Source organism: Petromyzon marinus, chromosome 71 (assembly GCF_048934315.1).
Source record: "Petromyzon marinus isolate PM22_M1 ecotype Great Lakes invasive population chromosome 71, UKy_Petmar_22M1.pri1.0, whole genome shotgun sequence".
Lineage (NCBI taxonomy): Eukaryota > Metazoa > Chordata > Hyperoartia > Petromyzontiformes > Petromyzontidae > Petromyzon > Petromyzon marinus.
Window position 1 is genome coordinate 3,814,875 of NC_133737.1, and position 22,055 is coordinate 3,836,929.

Consider the following 22,055-nt stretch of genomic DNA (forward strand, 5'->3'; position numbering starts at 1 on the left):
ATCATGTATAAATGAGGAGGCATTTGCGAGACTGCCTCAAGTTGAAATAAACCAGTCCCTTGCTGTTCTACCATCCATTGAGGAAACCAGCAAAGCCATAAGCCTCCTCTCATCAGGCAAAGCTCCAGGGTACGATGCCATTCCAGCGGAAATCTACAAGGCTGGAGGGCCTCGCTTAGTCGAGAAACTGACTGACCTCTTCCCGTCTCTGTGGAAATTAGGAGTTTAAGGATGCCTCTATAACCCATCTCTATAAGATAGAAGGCAATCGGCAGGCCTGCGACAACCATAGAGGCATCTCCATACTATCAATCGCTGGCAAAATATTGGCAGTAATCATTCTGAACTGCCTAATTGTCCACCTAGACCAGGGTCTGCTACCTGAGAGTCAGTCTGGTTTCAGAAAAGACCGCGGAACCACTGACATGGTATTTACTGCCCGGCAGTTACAGGAGAAATGCCAAGAACAAAATGCTGATCTATATATGGCTTTCGTTGATCTAACAAAAGCATTTGACACAGTCAGCCGGGAGGGCCTATGGAAGATCATGGCCAAGTATGGGTGTCCAGACAAGTTCATTGGTATCGAGCGCAAACTCCATGATGGCATGATGACCAGCGTCAGAAACCAGCAAGAACTCTCTGATCCGTTCCCAATCACAAACGGGGTGAAGCAAGGCTGCGTTCTAGCACCAACGCTCTACAGCATGGTGTTTTCTGCCATTCTGCAGGACTCATTCCAGAACCACAACACTGGGATTAGCATCATCTACCGTTTTGACGGTGGTCTATTCAATCTGTGGAGGATGCAAGCCAAAACTAGAGTGGAGGAAGTCACTGTTGGAGAACTTTTGTTTGGTGATGACTGTGCTCTGGCTGCTGGCTCAAATAAAGATCAACAGGACAGTATGGACCACTTCTCCTCAGCTTGTAACTTCGGCCTAACAATCAGCACAAAGAAGACTGAAGTCCTGTACCAAGCTGCTCCTGGGAAAACCTACACCGAGCCCACCATCTATGTGAATGGGCAAAAGCTTTCAGCCGTTGACAAGTTTACTTACCTTGGTAGTACTCTGTCTCATGCTGTACACATAGATGATGAAGTTAACATCAGAATTGTCAAGGCCAGTGCAGCCTTTGGACGTCTACGTAACTCGGTATGGGAAAGGACTGGCATCAAGCAGGATACAAAACTGAAGGTCTCCCAGGCTGTTGTCTTACCAACTCTTCTGTATGGGTGCGAAGCCTGGACAGTCTACCAGCGCCGTGCCAAGAAATTGAACCATCTTCACTTGAGGAAACTACTGAGGATCAAGTGGCAAGACAGAATCCCTGACACGGAAGTCCTCACCAAGGCAAATATCCCCAGCATCCACACCTTACTTGCGAAGGAACAACTTAGATGGACTGGCCACGTGACCAGAATGCTTTGCGCGAAACTGCCAAAACAAGTCTTCTTTGGTGAGCTGAAGAATGGCAAACGAGGCAAGGTGGCCCCAAAAAGCGCTACAAGGACACTCTGAAAGCTTCCTTGAAGAGCTTTGGATTCGACCTGAAAAGCTGGGAACCCCTAGCTCAGGACCGACCTGCCTGGAGAAGAAAAGTACAGGACGGTGCAGTCATCTGTGAGAGTAGGAGAAGCTCCTGTGCTATCATGAAGAGGCAGCAGCGGAAATCGACCAAGGAAGGACTTGTGGCTGCACCTCAGAGCTCTACATCCTCCCTGACCTGTCCAGTGTGCCACAGAGAATTCCGGGCTCGGATTGGCCTGTTCAGCCATCTGCGCACTCATCAAAACCCAACAAAATGACAAACGTGCCATGGTCATCATCAACTATGATGGACGAACAAGAGAGAGAGAGAGGTCGGTGGTTACCACCATATGTTATACACTGTTGTGTCAATGAACAAATAGTGTTGCCTCCCCAGAAGTTGTGTGCGCCGAACTGAGCCCATTTCATGTGCTAATGCCGTACATGAAACTTTGTAGCAAAGTCTGCTTGCCGATGACTGGTATCAGAAGTGTCAAGATTTGCCTCTGATGGAGCCTAATGAAAGATGCTACAGGACAGTTGTAGATATTCACTCTGCGGCAACAATGAGGATGAAGGAGCGATGTTCACATCAATTAGTCGAGCGACTGAGCTAAAGTGCAGTGAGGTGGCACAGTAGGGAGCACAAGTGGTGCATCAGCCAGACATCTGGCTGATCCGTAACACCCAGGCCTGTCCAATGACTAGCTGACAAGTGTTAAACACTTACATGGCCTCAATTTGCACCTAGCCTGACACAAGCATTGTGATGTCACCACCAATTAGTAGAATGATGACTGTTATATTTGTTATGTTACTGACCCATGTGAAATGTCTATGTAACAATAAGTCTGTATGATGCACAAGCTGTCGATCATTAAGAGAAGTTAAGTTTGACCCAATGTAGAGATCGCAGTGGTGGGTCCTATATGGGCAGTACAATGCAAATCTTAAGGCCGAGCGATAAATTGAGTCAAGCTTCTTCAGTAAAGTACTGGGGGCTGATTTATATACGATGTCACAGTAATCAAGTAGAGGCAGTATGGTGAGCTTCAAAATTCAGTTTTAAATCGAGGATGACCCCAATATACTTATAGATCTTAACTTGCTCTATTTGATGATTATTTAAGGAATATAATTGGGGAAAATAACTTCCTGCTTTAGTCCTGATGAGAAGCATAGCACCTTGGTTTTGGAGGTATTCAGGACTAGTTTAAGAGCAACTAGCTGATGTTGTAATTTGTTGAAATCGATGGAGGCAACGTGAAGCAGGAGGAGAATTCTGACTGTGAGGCAGAGCAAGTAAACTCCCAGCACTCTGTGGATGTGGAGGTGTGGCTGAACAAAGTCAAGTGAAGACCAGGTAAATGTGTAAGCTTTATACAAGGAAGCTCCAATAGATTCATCTTTGTCACATGCCTTTAATGAAAGAATGTGAAGTTGAACACTCAATTCCTCGGTTCAACCTGCAGAGTAAGAGCGGCCAGTATTTGTGGACCTGTGGGATGGGTAGATCTCTAACCAGGAGCGAGAGCCATTAAGCTCCCAAGCATTCACTGTTATAATTGCATTTATATGGTGCTTGCTTAATTGCCTCAGCAACTCGGAGTTTTGTATCATATTGTGGTGCCACGACAATGAAGCCGCTCCGTGGGAGCCGTGCCTGCAACGGGGGTGCTGCAGCAGAGAAGCCACCCGGCTCCCGTCACAGCGCTTCCCCCACCACCCCCCACATGAACACACACATGCACTCACGTATGGCCTCGTGGGGGGTCACCTGCCCCTGAGTTTTCACCCGAGGGCCCCCCTCGTGGGGGTGCTCCACGGTTTCTCAGGGCCAGGGAATTGGCAGCCCCCCCCCCCCCAGGCCGAATGGTACTGCGGCACCGTGGATTGACTTAAAATTGCACGGCCATGGCGAACTACTGAGAAACGCAGTGAGGAAACAGCCAAAGGCACACGTGGACCTGCAGGCAGGTGAGGGGCGAGGCGGCACAGGTTGATCCCTATGATGCGGTGCACTCGGCCAAACAATAGGGGGCGGGGCGTCGGAGAGCGGGAAATCCAAGGCTCCTGATTGGATGAGAAGTCAGCGGATCGGCGGCGCGTGGGCTTTGAAGTAGGAGCATAAAAAGTGATGAAATTGGGAAGCAAGTTCTCTTTTGCCTGGGGTCTTGTGGAGTGAGAGACTGAGGTGTGATCGTCCCCTGCTACTCGAACGTCCGTGAGACGGGTCGCAGAGCAGCCAGCTCCCAGCAAAAGCCACGTGCAGCATCGTCTTTCCGCGACTTCCAATACCACGAGGTCGGATCGTAAGTACGAAGAGGAGAGGTAAGGCAAAGGGGGAAATTCTAATAGAGAGAGTGAGTAGAGAGAGGACAGGCTACTTGAGTATTAGACCGTAGAGAGATAGGTTAGACATTTAAATCATGCCACGAGGGGCAGCCGCGAGGGGAGGAGAGTCGGAGAATGGGGGTCACAGGAGAACGGGGAGGCGGGGGGCAGTCTCCCTAACAATATCTCATCACAAACACTCGAAGAGCACCCCCAAGTGGCAGCTGCCCCTGTGTGGCACAAGGTGGCCCTGCACCAGCCTGCATGTGGGCATGAGTCTGTCACTAGGGGGCGATAATTTGTGAAATCTCCATCATGTAATTTCTGGATATTTGGAATTGCCCAAATTTTTACAATGACACCAACATGCAATGACCTATGTGTTTTGAATGACACAATAGTACGTTTTGCATCCACTGTTAAGCATATGGTGCATATTTTGTTTAATGTTATTGGAATAGCCAGGGGTGCCTGTCGAATTTGAACCTTGAACCTCTGCAATATATAGAGAACTAGCCTGACTACCCAGCTTCGCCCGGGGCTTGGATTCTTGTCTTGGATTAATACACGGCCTACGCGGAGGGTTTGGGGGTGGGGGGGATGCGTGACGTCAGCAGGCACACTGCGTAGCGCTGCCGCATGCGGGTGACATCACAGATGTGACGTCACCGCTCACTCGCCTTGCAAAATCTATCCATTATTGCGCCCCCCCCCCCCCCCCAAAAATACAAAAGTCTATTTTTAATATTTTTTGCATGGTGTAGTCTGGAAAGAACCCACATGGCAAATTTCAAGTTTGTTGCATGTCGGGAAGTACGCTAAACTATTTGAACAGACACACATACTTCTAGATTTAAAGCTTTCGTGACTGCTAGGATCCATACTCTTTGGTTCTATTGGGTAAAGTCACGTAGGTGAAAATAAAATAACAAAAAATCACGACGTTTCGGCCACAACACAAGCGGCCTTCATCAGGTGTCCTCCAGACAGGCTCGTCCCTTCACCTGATGAAGGCCGCTTGTGTTGTGGCCGAAACGTCGTGATTTTTTGTTATTTTATTTTCACCTACGTGACTTTACCCAATAGAACCAAATAGTATAGACACACATAATCACAAATTTCCCTTTTATATATAGATAATAAAATAATACATGTGCTACCGCTTGGCTTCCTTCAATCCGAGTGTAGGCATGCCAGTCCGAATGCTTCTAACTGGCGCAAGATGTTCCATTTAGAAGGGTCCACGTTTCACATGCCTAGAGAAGGGAGGGCATGCCTGTGGCCGAGAGGAACCGAAGCTTCGTTCGGAGCATAGAGATCACGTAGCTTCCACACAGCATTGCGCAGCTGATGAAAAGATAATGCCGCCCGACTGATTCCGATCGCCTCCACGTTGTGGACACACAATGTACACACATATGCGGTGTCGACATTTACTATGTGCATACAAGGTCACACAGTGTACCACAAAGTGTACACACACAATAATGTGCACATTGTTGTTGACCCAAGGGGTCTCTGTTCAAGAGAGGGAGCAATGGAAAAGGAATAAAAATAAACTTCAACTCTAACCCCATCTCTCTCTCGCTCTTTGACGTCACCACTCAGCATTACCTCAACGGCGTGAGACGTCAGGGGGAGGTGTACCCCGCTAGTGACGTCATATCACCAAGGTATTCGCCACCCAACCCCCCCTCCACCGCGATTTTGAGCGTGACGTCACGTATGTTTGGTCACTGCCGATTTCCGTTACAGTAAAATCCTTTTGATTTAAAGCTTTCGTGACTGCAGTAATTCATATTCTTAGTTCTTTCGGTAAAGTCACGTTGAAGGGAAACAACAAAATAATAATATATATAAAACAATAAAAAATTCTCACGACGTTTCGACCATAACACACCTGAAGACGACCGTTTGTGTTATGGTCGAAACGTCGTGAGAATTTTTTAATTGTTTTATATATATTTTATTATTTTGTTGTTTCCCTTCAACGTGACTTTACCGAAAGAACTAAGATTATATATAGTAAAATCCTTATTTGGGCATAGCTACGCCCAGTCATTAGCGGTTCATTAACATAATTTTAACCATAAATACCGTCGCGATGGGTTCAGCAGCCAAGCCCAATTATTCGACATGGGCCTGGTTCATTAACATAATTAATTCGGTTACAACGCCGCTCTTTGGGGGAGGGGATTGTGCGTTTAACCCGGACGGTGACGTCATGTCACCACCTGCTGCCTCGTGACGTCACGTAAATACCAGGAAGCTGCCGCTCCGCGCGCGCGCTCACTGAGATCCGAGGTGAGAAGTTCACATGGTGGTGGTGGTTGTTGTTGTTGTTTACCCAGGTAGAGCCTCGCTCCTTCTCTCTCTCTCTCGTAGGGATATCAATTGAGTAGCAGCGAGCATGGAATCGACGTCCAGGTTGGAACATTACAACGCGGGGCCTAGCCATGCGGGGCCTTGCCTCCTGCCCATCGCCTGAATGCGTTTGCTTTCATTCTCTGCTTAAGTTTAATTTGTCTTCAACTGGCTCGCTACTTAGAAACTTTTTTATTTATTTACACAGTGTGTTTATTTATGTTTGCGGTCCAAGCCCGCTGAGCTATACCGCTCTTTTTCAGAAGCGACCTTGCCACGTTGGCATATCAACGTGTGGGAATTTTGTGAATGTCTGTTCAAGATGTTTAGCGTACTTCCCGACATGCAACAAATTTGAAATTTGCCACATGGGTACTTTCCAGACTGTACACCATGCAAAAATTAAAAAATAGACATTTGTGTTTTTTGGGGGGGTGGGGGTGGGGCGCAATAATGCATTTATTTTGCACGGCAAGTGAGCTGTGACGTCACATTTGTCATGTGACCCGTGTGCGGAAGCGTCACGGAGTGTGCCTGCTGACCGCGGGTAAAGTGAAATGCAAATGTGTTGCAGGTCTACGGCGTTCTTCGCGCAGCATTGCTTTATTATTTCAGTCGTTTACTGCCGTACGCACCCTGAAAGTTGTGTGCGTCTGCAGAAGGCGCGTGTACGTGTACCTCTGGACGCACGCGCGTTTGTGTGTGGGGAGCGGTAGTGTAGTGGATAGCGCGCTGCGCTACGAACCCGGCGACCCGAGTTCGATTCCCGCTCACGGCCACCACCGGTGACGATTATTTGAACCGATCCTAGGCTTCCCCTAGGTCGACTCAGCCTCAAACGAGTAACTGGTGTGGTGTGTGAACATCGCCACTGGGGAGACAAAGGCGGCCGGGCGTCGTGAATCCAAGTCCCGGGTGAAGCCGGGTAGTAAAGCTAGTTGGTCAAATACTCTAAACTCGTGGTGATGTTGAGGGAAAAACTGGAGGATCTGGAGGAAAATCTACGCAACCACGGGGAGAGAGAGAAACTCAAACTTCAAATATACATCCATAATACAGGTTATGGATGTATACAGGTTTATACTTTTTGATTGATGACAATCGCTGTGTTGCGATCGAAACATCGCGATTTGTTTTATTTTATTTCTAACTACGTGACTTTACCGAAAGAACCAAAGAGTATGGATTCCTCCAGTCACGAAAGCTTCAAATCAAGATTACTATTCATTTTTCATCACTGAGACCTGTGGGAGCCGGGTAATATGCTGGTATTGTTAGAATAATTTATTTCTGACAATGAAGTCAGTAAATGTGTTTTTTTGTGACAGTTTTTTCGTTGTGTTATTCAATCACAGGGCTTGTTTGTTTCATAATGAGGACAGCTTTTAAATACGTTGCCCTTGGAGAGCTTCAGGATAGACAATGTTGGATGTTTTGTCATCTGATGGGTTTAATCGAATGAAGCTTCAATTTTGGCATACATGTCGACAGAATTGGTGGAAGATCTCTGCATCTCAAGAAGAGATTGAAGCTACCGTTTCACACCATGATCCTGAAGGCAAAAAAGTCCATGGCAGAAATAGTATTTTGTGTTGGCAAGCCTGTTGCGGCGTCAGTTTGGCGAAGTAGGAAATGGTAGCCATCATCACCTTGCCAGAAAATCAGTAGACATTGAAGAGCATCGTAGGATCGGTGTGTTTAATTTCTGTGTAGGTTATTGTTCCCCAGTTGCAAGACGATGCTTCGTGTGACATGTTGTTCAGCAGTCAGAATAGCAGCGACTTCAGATGTGAGTGCATTAAAGCAGCACTCATGTTGACCATGTGAAGTTTAGTTGGCATGAATGACAACATTGTACTTTGAAGTTATCTTCTCCATGGCACACTTGAAACTGTGACTATAAGAGTTTTCCTTATGGAGCATATCTTGCCACAGCAATAGGACTTGCATCTTGGAGTTGATGACATTTTTGGAATGCTGGTGAGCCTTTCTAGTATTATCAGACATGTAAGTAGATATGTGTTAATGTTGGTAGGTCATTAGGTAGTGGCAGCAGACTGACAATGCGATTATGTACCTGACCCTGCACTTTAAATGTGGGCATGTAGCCAGATGTCGGGACGAGTTGGTTGGTGTCAAAACATGTTATTTGGAAACACGAGTTTTATCTTTTATTGTTCTTTCGAAATTGGCTTCCATAGGTAGTGTTGGCAGGTATCAATACATTAATATCCTCGGGATGGTCATTAATTGTAGGCAGCTTAACCATGGTACAGTTGCAGCATAGCCCTGGAGGGTCTCCTTTCAATGTCATTGCATGGCAGTAGCTGTAAGAAGTAGACGTGGAACGAATGGCAACCAATTGATAAGAAGTATAAATGAAGTGAGGAATGTATGGAAAAGAAGACTTTTCCTTTTGGCTGCAGGGTAGGCACCTGGTTGCTGCCATTGTAGTACTGTTTGCAATCTGCCTTGCTTGTTGGTGGACTGGAGTTTGATTAGCTGTGGCAGCAGCCATTTGTAGCTCATTGCTGTTGAGTTGCATTCGCTGTAGGTGCAGCCATCGCAGCACTGACAGCATGCTCTCTTAAGGCTTAGTGTTCAGGAGAATTATTAGCTGTAGGTGCAGCACATGCAGCATGCTGTCTCACTTTGTGTTAAGGAGTTTCATTAGCTCGAGGTGCAGCCATTGCAGAACTTATTTTATTCTTGGGTCTTTCGGTAAAGTCACGTAGATAGGTTCAAAGAAAATAAAAATAACAAAAAACTACGACGTTGCAACACAACCAGCCGTCTTCAGGAAAAGGGGGGTTAGCTTCCAAGGCAAACTCTTTATAAGGGTCTGAAATGGGCGTAGCCCAAATATCAGCAGCCAATGATAACCCATATGGATGCATATCTAAAACCTGACTCCCACCACCATCCAGCCCAAAAGAATTCCCTCATCAAAACTCTACACCATAGAGCTCGTTGTATTTCCGACCATCACCACCTAGCCAGTAAACTGGAACACGTACACCAAGCCCTCTAAATGAATGGATATTCAGACTACACAATCCATAAAGGTATCACCCCAACCATTGGGAAAGAACCATTTGAGGACCCAATCAAAACCATCACTTTGCCATACATAGGGATCACCAAAAATATTTCCAAAATCATGAGCAAACACAAGATCCAAGTTCGATTTAACACTACATAACATTTGTGATCTGATCCCATCTGCAAAGGATGTGTTTCCTGACATTCAATACCCCGGCGTCTACAAACTTAGCTGTGTCTGCGGCAGTAATTACATTGTGAAAACTAAGCGACATGTCTCGGACCGTGTTCGTGAACATAAGGCAGATCTGGTACATGGTGGGACCGATACCTCGGCCGTGGCTGATCACTGTTTTAATGCAGTGGGTTCACACAAAATTGATTTATCTAAGATGAAGGTACTTTGCAAACTCACTGGCTATCAACAAAGATTTGTTCATGAAGCCATCCATATATATAGACACAGACACAATTTAAACCGAGAAGATGGATACAAACTGATAAATCATTGGACGGACGTTATCAATCAGTTTAAGTCATAACTAGCTGTGATGTTCCCATCCTACCACCTTCTGATGTTAGTTGGGCTTTACGCCCATTTCAAACTTGTGCTTTCACAGTCACTTCGCGCGCCGACCCCTTGGTTACGGCTCTGCGATCTCCCATTCACATGCTAATCTCTCTTTAACATGCTAATTTTCACCTGTCAGCCCTTTGATTGGTGGAAAACCAACCACCGTCGGGTTGGCTGCCCACCACTTGCATTATCATTGGCTGCTGACATTTGGGCTACGCCCATTTCAAACCCTTATAAATAGTTTGCATTGGAAGCTAATCCCCCTTTTCTTGAAGATGACCGCTTGTGTTGCGATCGAAACGTCATAGTTTTTTGTTATTTTTTGTTATTTTCTTTGAACCTATCTACGTGTCACGAAAGCTTTAAGTCAAGACTCATTGCGGAACTTGTACGAATGGCATCAATGATTGTAATCAGCTTTGGTGAAGAGCAATGCACAATTTCCGCGAGAAACATTATAGGTGAAGGTCAAAGTTAATAAAAAAAGAGTAGTGAGGGTGTGAGTGAATGCTATATAGACATTATTAAGGAAATGATAGTTGAATGTGTAATCGTTGTAGGAATGTGAAGACATAGCCACAAAGGATTTAAGTACAGTGAGGGAAAAAAGCATTTGATCCCCTGCTGATTTTGTACGTTTGCCCACTGACAAAGAAATGATCAGTCTATCATTTTAATGGTAGGTTTATTTGAACAGTGAGAGACAGAATAACAACAAAAAAATCCGGAAAAACGCATGTCAAAAATGTTATAAATTGATTTGCATTTTAATGAGGGAAATAAGTATTTGACCCCCTCTCAATCAGAATTTTTTTTGGCTCCCAGGTGTCTTTTATATAGGTAACGAGCTGAAATTAGGAGCACCCTCTTAATGGGAGTGCTCCTAATCTCAGCTTGTTACCTGTATAAAAGACACCTGTCCACAGAAGCAATCAATCAATCAATCAGATTCCAAACTCTCCACCATGGCCAAGACCAAAGAGCTCTCCAAGGATGTCAGGGACAAGATTGTAGACCTACACAAGGCTGGAATGGGCTACAAGACCATTGCCAAGCAGCTTGGTGAGAAGGTGACAACAGTTGGTACGATTATTCGCAAATGGAAGAAACGCAAAATAACTGTCAATCTCCCATGGCCTGGGGCTCCATGCAAGATCTCACCTCGTGGAGTTGCAATGATCATGAGAACAGTGAGGAATCAGCCCAGAACTACACGGGAGGATCTTGTCAATGATCTCAAGGCAGCTGGGACCATAGTCACCAAGAAAAAATTGGTAACACACTACGCCGTGAAGGACTGAAATCCTGCAGCGCCCGCAAGGTGCCCCTGCTCAAGAAAGCACATATACATGCCCGTCTGAAGTTTGCCAATTAACATCTGAATGATTCAGAGGACAACTGGGTGAAAGTGTTGTGGTCAGATGAGACCAAAATGGAGCTCTTTGGCATCAACTCAACTCAACTCGCCGTGTTTGGAGGAGGAGGAATGCTGCCTATGACCCCAAGAACACCATCCCCACCGTCAAACATGGAGGTGGAAACATTATGCTTTGGGGGTGTTTTTTTGCTAAGGGGACAGGACAACTTCACCGCATCAAAGGGACGATGGACGGAGCCATGTACTGTCAAATCTTGGGTGAGAACCTCCTTCCCTCAGCCAGGGCATTGAAAATGGGTCGTGGATGGGTATTCCAGCATGACAATGACCCAAAACACACGGCCAAGGCAACACAGGAGTGGCTCAAGAAGAAGCACATTAAGGTCCTGGAGTGGCCTAGCCAGTCTCCAGACCTTAATCCCATAGAACATCTGTGGAGGGAGCTGAAGGTTCGAGTTGCCAAACGTCAGCCTCAAAACCTTAATGACTTGGAGAAGATCTGCAAAGAGGAGTGGGACAAAATCCCTCCTGATATGTGTGCAAAACTGGTGGCCAACTACAAGAAACGCCTGACCTCTGTGATTGCCAACAAGGGTTTTGCCACCAAGTACTAAGTCATGTTTTGCAGAGGGATCAAATACTTATTTCCCTCATTAAAATGCAAATCAATTTATAACATTTTTGACATGCGTTTTTCTGGATTTTTTGTTGTTATTCTGTCTGTTTAAATAAACCTACCATTAAAATTATAGACTGATCATTTCTTTGACAGTGAGCAAACGTACAAAATCAGCAGGGGATCAAATACTTTTTTCCCTCGCTGAATAAGGCTGTAAGTTGTTAGAGGAAGTAATTGTTTGTAGTGCTTGATCTGGGTATGAATAGTATGTGTGTTGTGTGTACAAAAAATATTTTAATGCTAGTGCGTGTATTTGCATGCTTTTTATACCTTACCAGGTGATGTAGACTTGACGTATTTAGTCGTAGCTGCTGTATAGCATCTATGTTGCATAGGAGGTCAGTAGTGTTGATGCATAGATGTAAATATTTTACAATAGTACATATAGTGAGTTGTTTTTCAACGGTTTTACTTAACTTGACTCCTATGTTTGTCGTGGTCAAATCTTATAATCAAAATTTTGTCTACTTCCTGTTGTCCAATCAATTCCAAATTTTGCACACCTACTCAGATCCGGTGACAATGCATGCCTGTATCAAATTCGGCAGCAATTAATCAACTAATTGGCTATATTAAAGCAATTAACATTTTGTATGGACGGCTTATATATTTATTTGAGTAGGTAAAAAAACACCGCGGTCCCTAAACTCTGGAATCGCCTCGCCCAAGAAGCAGGCACCACGTATCTCTTGTAATCTTGATGTCGTACACTTCCCCTTGTCCAATCGAATTATATACTTTTTAGTGCACTTGAACATAAAACCGTTGTTTTTAAAACTTTTTTTAAGGAGTTTATTTTTATAAATATTGCAGTGTGTTAGAGGTGAGCCGTGCACATGCAGAGAGGGCAGTAAGGAGGCGGAAGTTAATTAATTTGATGGCAAAAACGCAGGGCTGATAATAGGGAAGGATAACGTGGTAAATATGAGAACAAATTTTGCAGTGCAGTGGAGACAGTTATGTTATGGTGAGTGCGTGGAATTGTAGTATATGAAATGTCATAATGTGTTTGCATGTATGACAAACCGGAAGTACTGAGACTTCCCTGGGCTTTAACACATGGCAAGAGAAAGAAAGAGGGGGAGTGTTGAGGAGCGGGGGGGGGGGGGAGTTGGACGCTTTGGCGGGAGGGTTTGAGTGTGCAGGTGTTACAGGTGTTGAAGGTGAGCAGGTGAGATAAAAATAGAGCGAAAAACACACTAACTCACCCCGTAAGTATGCATGGAAAGCGTGTAATGTGTAGGTTTCATGGTGTTGGCACAATTTGGTTCCCAAAAAAACGTACGCGTGCAAAGTCTGCTTTAATTATATCGATGTTTCCTATTTTTTGTCTTGGAATATTTTTTTGTTTACGGTTTCCCAATGTTTACTTAAATTGTTTAATTTTTAGTTTATTTGGAATACAGTACGGTATTTATTTCAATTGTGATGTAAATTTTAGTTGACGTTTACCTAACGCCGTTACGTGGGGACAACAGCTGGTGCATCTGTCGGTCATCCCTTGACACCTGGACCATTCCCATGACCTACTGTGATCCATACTGACATGGCCTTAAATTGCACCTGTCATGGCATGAGCACTGATGAGGTTACTTCCAATTCGTCATGAATGGTGGTTGATTTTTTTTTATAGAAAACTAGCAGGAAGTACCCGGCGTTGCCCGGGTGAAAAAGACAGACACACACATTGACTTACACACACTTACAGACATTGACCCACACACACAAACACATCGACTTACACACAAATGGACTCGCACACACAGACATCGACTTTAGATACACACACACATGGAGTTACACATCGATGTACACACATAGCAACACACACATTGACTGACACACACATCAACCTACACGCACATATGGACTTACACACAAACATATCGACTAGGACACACACACGGACTTACACACACACATGGACCCACGCACACACATCGACTTATACACACAAACATCGACTCACACACATACATAGACTCACACACAACAACAACAACCGCCATTCGCCACTAAGTGGCGGTGACGTCACCACGACGCTTGTGCCAGGCTATGTTCACCCCGAGGCCACGTGAAGTGTCGAACGCCCGCTGGCAGGAGGTCACGGGGCAGACCCAGGTGCCACGGGTCGACTGACTGAGATGACTGGATGATGCACCACCTGTGCCCCCTACTGTGCCAACCCGCTGTGCTTCAGCCACCCGGCGCTCCGCTCGTTGTTGTGAGCGTCGCTCCTCTGCCCTCCGTTGTTGTTGGAGGGCGACTACCTCCAACTGCCCAGTAGCGTCCTTCACGAGCCTCCTCCACAGAGGCCGATCTTGACACCGCTCGTTCCAGTCATCAGCAAGTCCACTCAGCTCCACGTCCTGCTGTACCACATCACTCCATCTCTTCTCTAGCCCTTGCCACGCCTGTTTAGCCCCCTCGATCCCGCCGAACAAAAGCTGTTTAGGCATGCGGTGGCTGGGCATGCGGACTACATGACCCAACGCAGCCTTGCCTGCCGGAGGAGCTCACCGATGGGACTTTGTCCACATCTTTCAAGGATTTGTGAGCTCCTCACACAATCCAGCCTGGTTAAACCCAGGATGGATCATCGACAGGCCAGCCTAAATGTTTCTAACCGGCGAAGATGTTCCATTATGGGGGTCCACATTTCGCAAGCGTAGAGAAGGGAGGGAATGACCGTGGCCGAGAAGACTTGAAGCTTCGTGCGGAGTGATAGACCAGGTAGCTTCCACACAGCATTACGCAACCGATGAAAAGATAATGCCGCTCAACTGATTCGGAGTGAGACCTCTGCTACTAAACTGGGCACACTGCCCAGGTATGGGAAACTCTCCACTCTCCCAACAACTGCCCTATCACCAATTGGGAGTTGTGGGGGTGGAGTGTCCGATGGTACAAAATACCCAGGCAGGTGCTTAGTTTTGGTTGGGCTGATGGTAAGGTCCCACCTCTTGGTGGCAAGCTCCAGGTTCAGAGGCAGCGCTTCCAACTTCTCCTCTGAGTGAGCAATTACCAGATCATCGGCATACATAACATGGTTGAGCAATAGGGAGCCATCCCTTGACCGCACCTGGGCATAGATTAGCCTCCCATTGTATCTGTACCAAATGGAAATTCCTCCCGTAGAGTTATCGTAGACTTCACGAACTACGTGGTCAAAATAAATTATGTGGGAGCCAGAGGACATCCCTGTCGCACCCCAAGGTGTACAGGGAATGGCTCTGACTCCCGGCCACGTAATTTTACCCGGGCCTGCTCACCATCATGAAGGTCCTTAATGAGCGTGAGCAGAGGGTCGGGGATTCCGAAAGCACGAAGAACAACCCAGAGCCCAGGCCTACTGATGGTCTCATAGGCCTTGACCAGGTCAATAAAGCAGAGATGTAGGTCTTGTTGGAATTCCCTATATCTCTGCTGTAGCAGACGGACAGAAAATATGGCATCTGTGCAGGACTGCCCTTTCCTGAAACACACACATCGACTCACAAACACATGGACCTACACACACACGAAAAAATTGACTTATTCACATGGAGCCATGCACACGCATCGACTAACACACATCGACTGACACATATCGACTCACACGCAGACACATTGACTCGCACACATCGACGCAGACACGCACATCAAATCACACGGACACATGGACTCAGACGCACATAAATATAAAAGATGTACTAACTTAATTTTAAAATCTTCGTTGTCTACACGCACACACATATATCACGTACACATATTGACTAACACACACATTGACGAACTCGCACATATCGACTCGCATGCACTAATGGACTCACACACATGGACTTACACACACGCACATATCGACTTACAAAGACACAGCGACTCACACATACACATGGACTTACACACACATACATCGACTCGCACACACTTCGACGCAGACAGGCACATTGACTCACGTGCACACATGGACTTTGACACATAAATAATAGAAAATGTGCTAACTAAATAAATAAAAAAATAGTCTACACACACAGACCACGCGCACACATTAACTAACACACACATTGACTGGCACACACATATTGACTCACGCACACACTAATGGACTCGCACGCACACATGGACTTAGACGCACATTATTTTTAGAAAAAATAGTAACCGAAGTTACATATTAGTTGTGTACACACACCATGCACACTCATTGACTAACACACACACATCGATTGACACAGACATATCAACTCACGCACACACACATCGACTCGCGCGCACACACACACACGAACGTAGACACACACATGGTGGCAGACATGCACATGGGCTCTCACGCACACAAGGACTTAGATACAATATTAAATATATTAATATTGACCAAGTAAATTTCGAAATATTAGCACAAACAAAAAGATTTTAATATTTCCAAGGTGATTATTAAAATAATAGGTTTCTATGTACGTGAGTTTAGCGAAAGAAGCAAGAAAATTGTACTTAACATTGTCGTGGTGAGGCCAAGTCCCATGCAGAGCCCCCGGTCTCACCTAGATTGGCCAGCTGGCCGAGGTGGCACCTTGGCAGGCTGGGGGCTGGGCCGCTACCCCCCCCCCCCACCATCCCCCCGCCCGCGCTACAATAATACTAGATTTAAAGTTTTCGTGACTGCAAGGATCCATACTCTTTAGTTATTTCGGTAAAGTCAAGTGACTTTACCGAAAGTCAAGTGACTTTACCGAAAGAACCAAAGAGTACAATAATACTATCTAAGCGCTATAATATGAATATCTACAGGCTCTATAGTAGTAACTGCACGCATCGGGGTGGGGGGGGGGGGACATCATACTGTGAAGAATTAACCTTAAGCATTGTGTTTTTGATTGAATTTTTAACACGTAAAATATAATGTCCCCCTCACCCCCACCAAACGCGTGTCACTTGGTAGGGGCCGTCCTCCCCAGCGAAGGCATGTGAGTTGGTATGGTCGATCGCGCGCTATTTAATAAATATATAAACAGAAACTGCTTATTAAAGTGCTTTAAAGTTGACGGATGGGAAATAGGATAGCGCTTGCCCACGTGGGGGCTTACGGCATGGTACCTGCCTTTTTTTACATCAACTCCACCGTTTTAGACCCAAATCCCTCACAAGCGTGTGCACACACACAGACAAAAAATGACATAGGTAAGATGTTAATGATCCATGTGCAATGTATATGTATCTATGTGGGGAGTGTTGGCACAGTTATTTAATTGCATTATGAGCTCATCAATTAGAGTTTGATTATCACTGACAGCAAACACGATTGATAAGTGAAAGCTGAACTTATTGTGGGCCTCTGCTATGTTGATTGATCCTCAATTAATTACATGGTGAAGTGAGGAAGCATTAATACTGAGCAGATGAAGGCGGCCAGGATTGGTTCCAGACACACCGCCACATTTTTACCATGCCAGTGTGTGACTGTTAAGTTTGTAAACTGCTGTAAAATATAACTTTTGAACACGGAGGATAAATCATAACAATAGTTAATTTTGTTTTCCTCTGGAACTTTTTTCTAAGAATACATAGCAAATTATCACAGCATATATGCTGCTGAAGTTAGATCTGTTAATCCAAGCATTCAAGCAAATCTGAGCCTGGCTTCACACCTCTAAGTTGTGATTGAACATTAATTTATGCATTTCTGCATAATACAAGTAGTATTATTTTCAACACCCTTTGCTATGTTAGCTGAATTTTGCTTTTATAAATATTCATTTTATAGCCAGACAGCCGAAATTGTGTGCTTGGAATTTGGGTTAACATTCATTTTGAAGATACAAGGGCTTGCTGGCATATTTATGACCATTTGACCTCTCATTTGTGTGCCTTAACAGCCCGTTTGATGAATTGGGGTATCTCTTTCACTCTCATGAATATATGAATAAGTATAGATGTGTAAGTCATGTGTGACTGTGTATATATGCAATCTTCTGTGCCTCGATTCTGACGTAGATGTTGTGGATACTTTTTTTTCTGTCTGCAGCTGACGCTTGCTCTGCAGAATTGGTCTGATGGAGCAGAGGCACTCAGCGCAGCTCGGTACAAAAAGGCAACAATGCGACCAGTGTGCATACAGCACGGATCGTACTGGAAATTTGATGCAGCACCAGAGAACTCACACAGGAGAGAAACCCTTCAAGTGCACTGTGTGTGACAAGGCATTTTCACATTTATCGGTTCTTAAAAATCACCATAGAACACACACAGGAGAGAAACCCTTCAAGTGCACTGTGTGTGAGAAGTCATTTGCGCAGGCAACATATCTTCAAACACACCAGAGAACACACACGGGAGAGAAACCCTTCAAGTGCAGTGTGTGTGGGAAGGCGTTTTCACAGTCATCTCCTCTTGTATTACACCAGAGAACACACACGGGAGAGAAACCCTTCAAGTGCACTCTCTGTGAGAAGGTGTTTGCACGGTCAACATATCTTCAAATACACCAGAGAACACATACGGGAGAGAAACCCTTCAAGTGTACACTGTGCGGGAAGGCGTTTGCACAGTCACCACATCTTCAGACACACCTAAGAACACACAGGCATCAGAAGAGACCCAAGGAGTGGAGTCTGAAATCGGCTTGTGAAAGTCAAAGTGCTGCAATGAGCCCATCCCTTATAAAACAAGAACCACATGAAAATCCCAGCTTGGACACTTTGAAAGGTATCAAGGTGAAATATGAAGAGGTGAAGGTGAAATGTGAAGGAGTGAAAGTGAAGAATGAAGAAGTGAAGGTAAACTGTGAATATGAAGATTCAACAAAAAAATCGGACCTTCACATCTATGGAGGCAACGTGAAGCAGGAGGAGAATTCTGACTGTGAGGCAGAGCAAGGCAACTCCGAGCAGTTTGTGGAAGTGGAGGTGTGGGTGGACTTCTTAGACAATACAAAGTCAAATAGAGACCTGGTAGATATGTAAGCTTGAGACACTGAAACTCCAATAGATTTACCTTTGTCACAGGCGTTTAATGAAACAATGTGAAGTTGAACACTCAATTCCTAGGTTCAACCTGCAGAGTAAGAGCAGCAAGTATTTGTGGACCTGTGGGTTGGGTAGATCTCGAACAAGGAGCCAGAGCAAAATAAGCTCCCAAGCATTCACTATGTTTAATAATGGCATATATTTGGTGCTTGCTTAATTGCCTCAGCAACTCGGAGTTTTGTATAATATCTCATAAAAAACACTCGATGAGCACCCCCAAGTGGGAGCTGCCCCTGTGTGGCATAAGGTGGTCCTGCATCAGCCTGCATGTGGGCATGAGTCTGTCAGTCGGGGGCAATAACTGATGTGTAATCTCAGTTGTGCAATTTGTAGGTCATGTTTCGAATTTGACAAACTTTAGCCAAGACGTCAGCATGCAATGGCCTCGTTTTCAATGACACAATAGTACATTTTACATCCACTGTTAAGCAGGCGGTGCATAGTTGTAATGAAGGTTCCTGGACTAACCAGAGATGCCTGTCGGACTTGAACCTTGAACCTCTGCAACAAAAAGAGAATGCACTACCACTTGGTTGCCCTCAATCTGAGTGCTACAGGTGTTGGCCTCATCCAGACAGAGATCAACTTCTTGTACATACGATATAACATGAAGTACATTTCAGTGCAGTAATTACATTTTTTCAATATGCCTATCGATGATTTAGAATTATAATTTAATGAATACTTGTCTAATTTTGTGCATACAGGTAACATTTTGTCTAATGGTCAAACATGGAATATGTGATGACAAAAGTGTGTGCTTGGTAGAAATATGCACATATGACTCACATGAGAGCTGTTCTTGTGTACGGGTCCAAGGATATTTTTCGTGATTCAGGAAGCATCTGCCTCTGGAGCAGTCATTGTCTTTGAAATAAGGATCATTCGCATCATTCATCAGTTACGAGGAATACCACTTAAAAGTTATGGATAGGAGATATATTCCTACAACACAAATTATAATTTTGTTTTTATAGATTTTGTCGAACTAGGACTAAAAATGTTCCTTGCTGATTAACATTGCATATTTGTAACCATCTGTTGAAGCAAGCCCGAATGCTGTTGAGACACTACACCAAAACCGGTCCACAGTTGGCTTTCGCTGAATCATTGATGCACGTCCAGAAGGCGGTGCTATTTATAGTTTGCGTGAAATATTCCTTTGTTTCGTGGAGAGACCAATAAATGAAATAGATGTCGTGTCTGCTGATCTGTTTCATAGCAACGAGGTAATTTTAAGAGCACATTTGAAATGCATCATGGATTTTTGTTACAGATTTGTATACTAGCCTAGGTTTTGTTGAATTTTAATCTGCTTAAATACAACTTTTTTAAATCACTCTACATCGATATCACACATTGCTTACCCGTTTACTTAAATATGTAAAAACCCTCTCTGGAGACGTCACCTCAAAGTCATGAGTAAGTGATGTCAGCGCCTCCCTATCTCTGGTTTGTGACCTCACCAAGAGCAGAACTCACCCCATCGACGGGAGGTGACGACTGTGCACTGAGTTTTAGAATTAATTTGCACGATTATCAAATCTTGACCGAAACCTGAGAACACGCACAGAAGAGAAGCCCCTCACTTGCACTGCGTGTAGTAAGACGTTTACACGGTCATCAAATCTTGACAACCGCCAGAAAACACATTAAGAAAACCTGTACACTGTGTTTGAAGGCCTTTGAAGTGTTTTGAAACCGAAACGCGGATAAGTAGATCCATAAGGAGCAGAGTCTGCATTCGAGGTGTGAAATTCAAAGTGCCAAAATAAGCAAGAACCAAAATACATTTCTAGCTTGGATAAATGGCCAGAAGGAAAGGTGGCATGAAGACTCCAGGGTTTGACCTCCAGGTCGTCGATGAAGGCAGCTGAAAGCGGGAGGAGAGGTTTGACTGAGGGAGCCCAGGACAAATCAGACTGTTTTGGGATTTGGAGGTTTGGGTGAATTTTTTTATATAATGTAGAGTAGGAGCGGCCAGTATATGTGACCATACGTGTTGCGTAGAACCTGTATCCAGGAGCGTGAGGCACGCAAGCTCCATAGCATGCATCTTGGGATACTAATGTAGTGTCTTCAAAAATTACGACACGTAACAAGTCACCTGCTTACACTTTATTCGCCTATTCTTGCACCAGTTGTAGGCACTCCTATAACTATCTGTCCGGTCACTTATATCTAACTTATTCCACTCGTCTCTATGATATACCTCGCTTATCCTGCACTCGGCAGCTCTGCTCTCAGTGACTCCGCACACAGCGTCTCCGCACACAGCGTCTCCGCACACAGCGTCTCCGCACACAGCACCTCCGCACACAGCAGCTTCACCCACAGCAGCTCTACATCTCCACCACTGTCCTCACCTACGTTCCCTCAGACCCGCTCACCCGTCTGTCCCGGGCGCAGGGATTAGCCAACACCCACCCGGCGACGCGTGAAGGTTGAGGTCCGTTGACAGGTTGAGCAGCAGTGGCGAGATGTCTTCACTCTTGTTTCCAGTAACAACTCTCCGGTCCGCTCACGCCATCATATCCTGCCAATTATCTGAGACCTCTCATGTGTCTCTTTAAGCTCAGCCAGGCTGGCGCCTGTTTGCCCATCAATCATCCCTCATCTCCCGTCTCCCTGGCAACACCTCCGGTCTTGATATGCATCACCGGTCAAGCCCGTTTGCACCTGCTTTGCACCTTAACAACTGGCAGTTTTGATTTAAAGCTTTCGTGACTGCAGTAATTCATATTCTTAGTTTTTTTCGGTAAAGTCACGTTGAAGAGAAACAACAAAATAACAAAATATATATAAAAAATAAAAAATTCTCACGACGTTTCGACCATAACTCAAACGGTCATCATCAGGTGTGTCGGTTTGCATAAATGTATTTTGAAAACGGCATATTTATTTATATATATATATAAAATAACGTTTGCGTCACGCGCAACGATTGGCAGTTTGCCCAGGACTAGTCCATCTATTTTTTGAAAAGAGGAGGGGGGAGACGAAATTTGTTTTTATGTATGCTGTCTGAAAGCCACTGTAAGCGTGAACAATCAATCAAGAACTGAAATGATTTATCAAATCTTTCCAATGATTGCTAAGATAGAATCCATCTTCTCGGTTGAAATTGTCTCTGTGCTTGTATATGTGG

The 22,055-nt window shown here is 45.0% G+C and overlaps 3 protein-coding genes across 4 annotated transcripts in view; 2 read left to right on the plus strand and 1 right to left on the minus strand.

The window, feature by feature from the left end:
- Nucleotides 1-22,055, plus strand: part of LOC116957278 (uncharacterized) — a 609,203-nt gene that overhangs the window by 272,390 nt on the left and 314,758 nt on the right. The window lies entirely within an intron of this gene.
- LOC116957235 (uncharacterized) overlaps nucleotides 1-22,055 on the minus strand; it is a 479,173-nt gene that overhangs the window by 22,249 nt on the left and 434,869 nt on the right. The gene's annotated exons all lie outside the window — the stretch shown is intronic.
- Nucleotides 5,984-20,107, plus strand: LOC142906877 (uncharacterized). Its single transcript, XM_076055589.1, has 2 exons — nucleotides 5,984-6,170; nucleotides 17,908-20,107. Exon 2 carries the CDS (start codon nucleotides 17,936-17,938, stop codon nucleotides 18,842-18,844), a length of 909 nt encoding a protein of 302 aa, XP_075911704.1. The 5' UTR covers nucleotides 5,984-6,170; nucleotides 17,908-17,935; the 3' UTR covers nucleotides 18,845-20,107.

Coding starts and splice junctions, on each gene's coding strand:
- LOC142906877 (XM_076055589.1), top strand. CDS start 17,936: ATGGAGCAGAGGCACTCAGCGCAGCTCGGTACAAAAAGGCAACAATGC.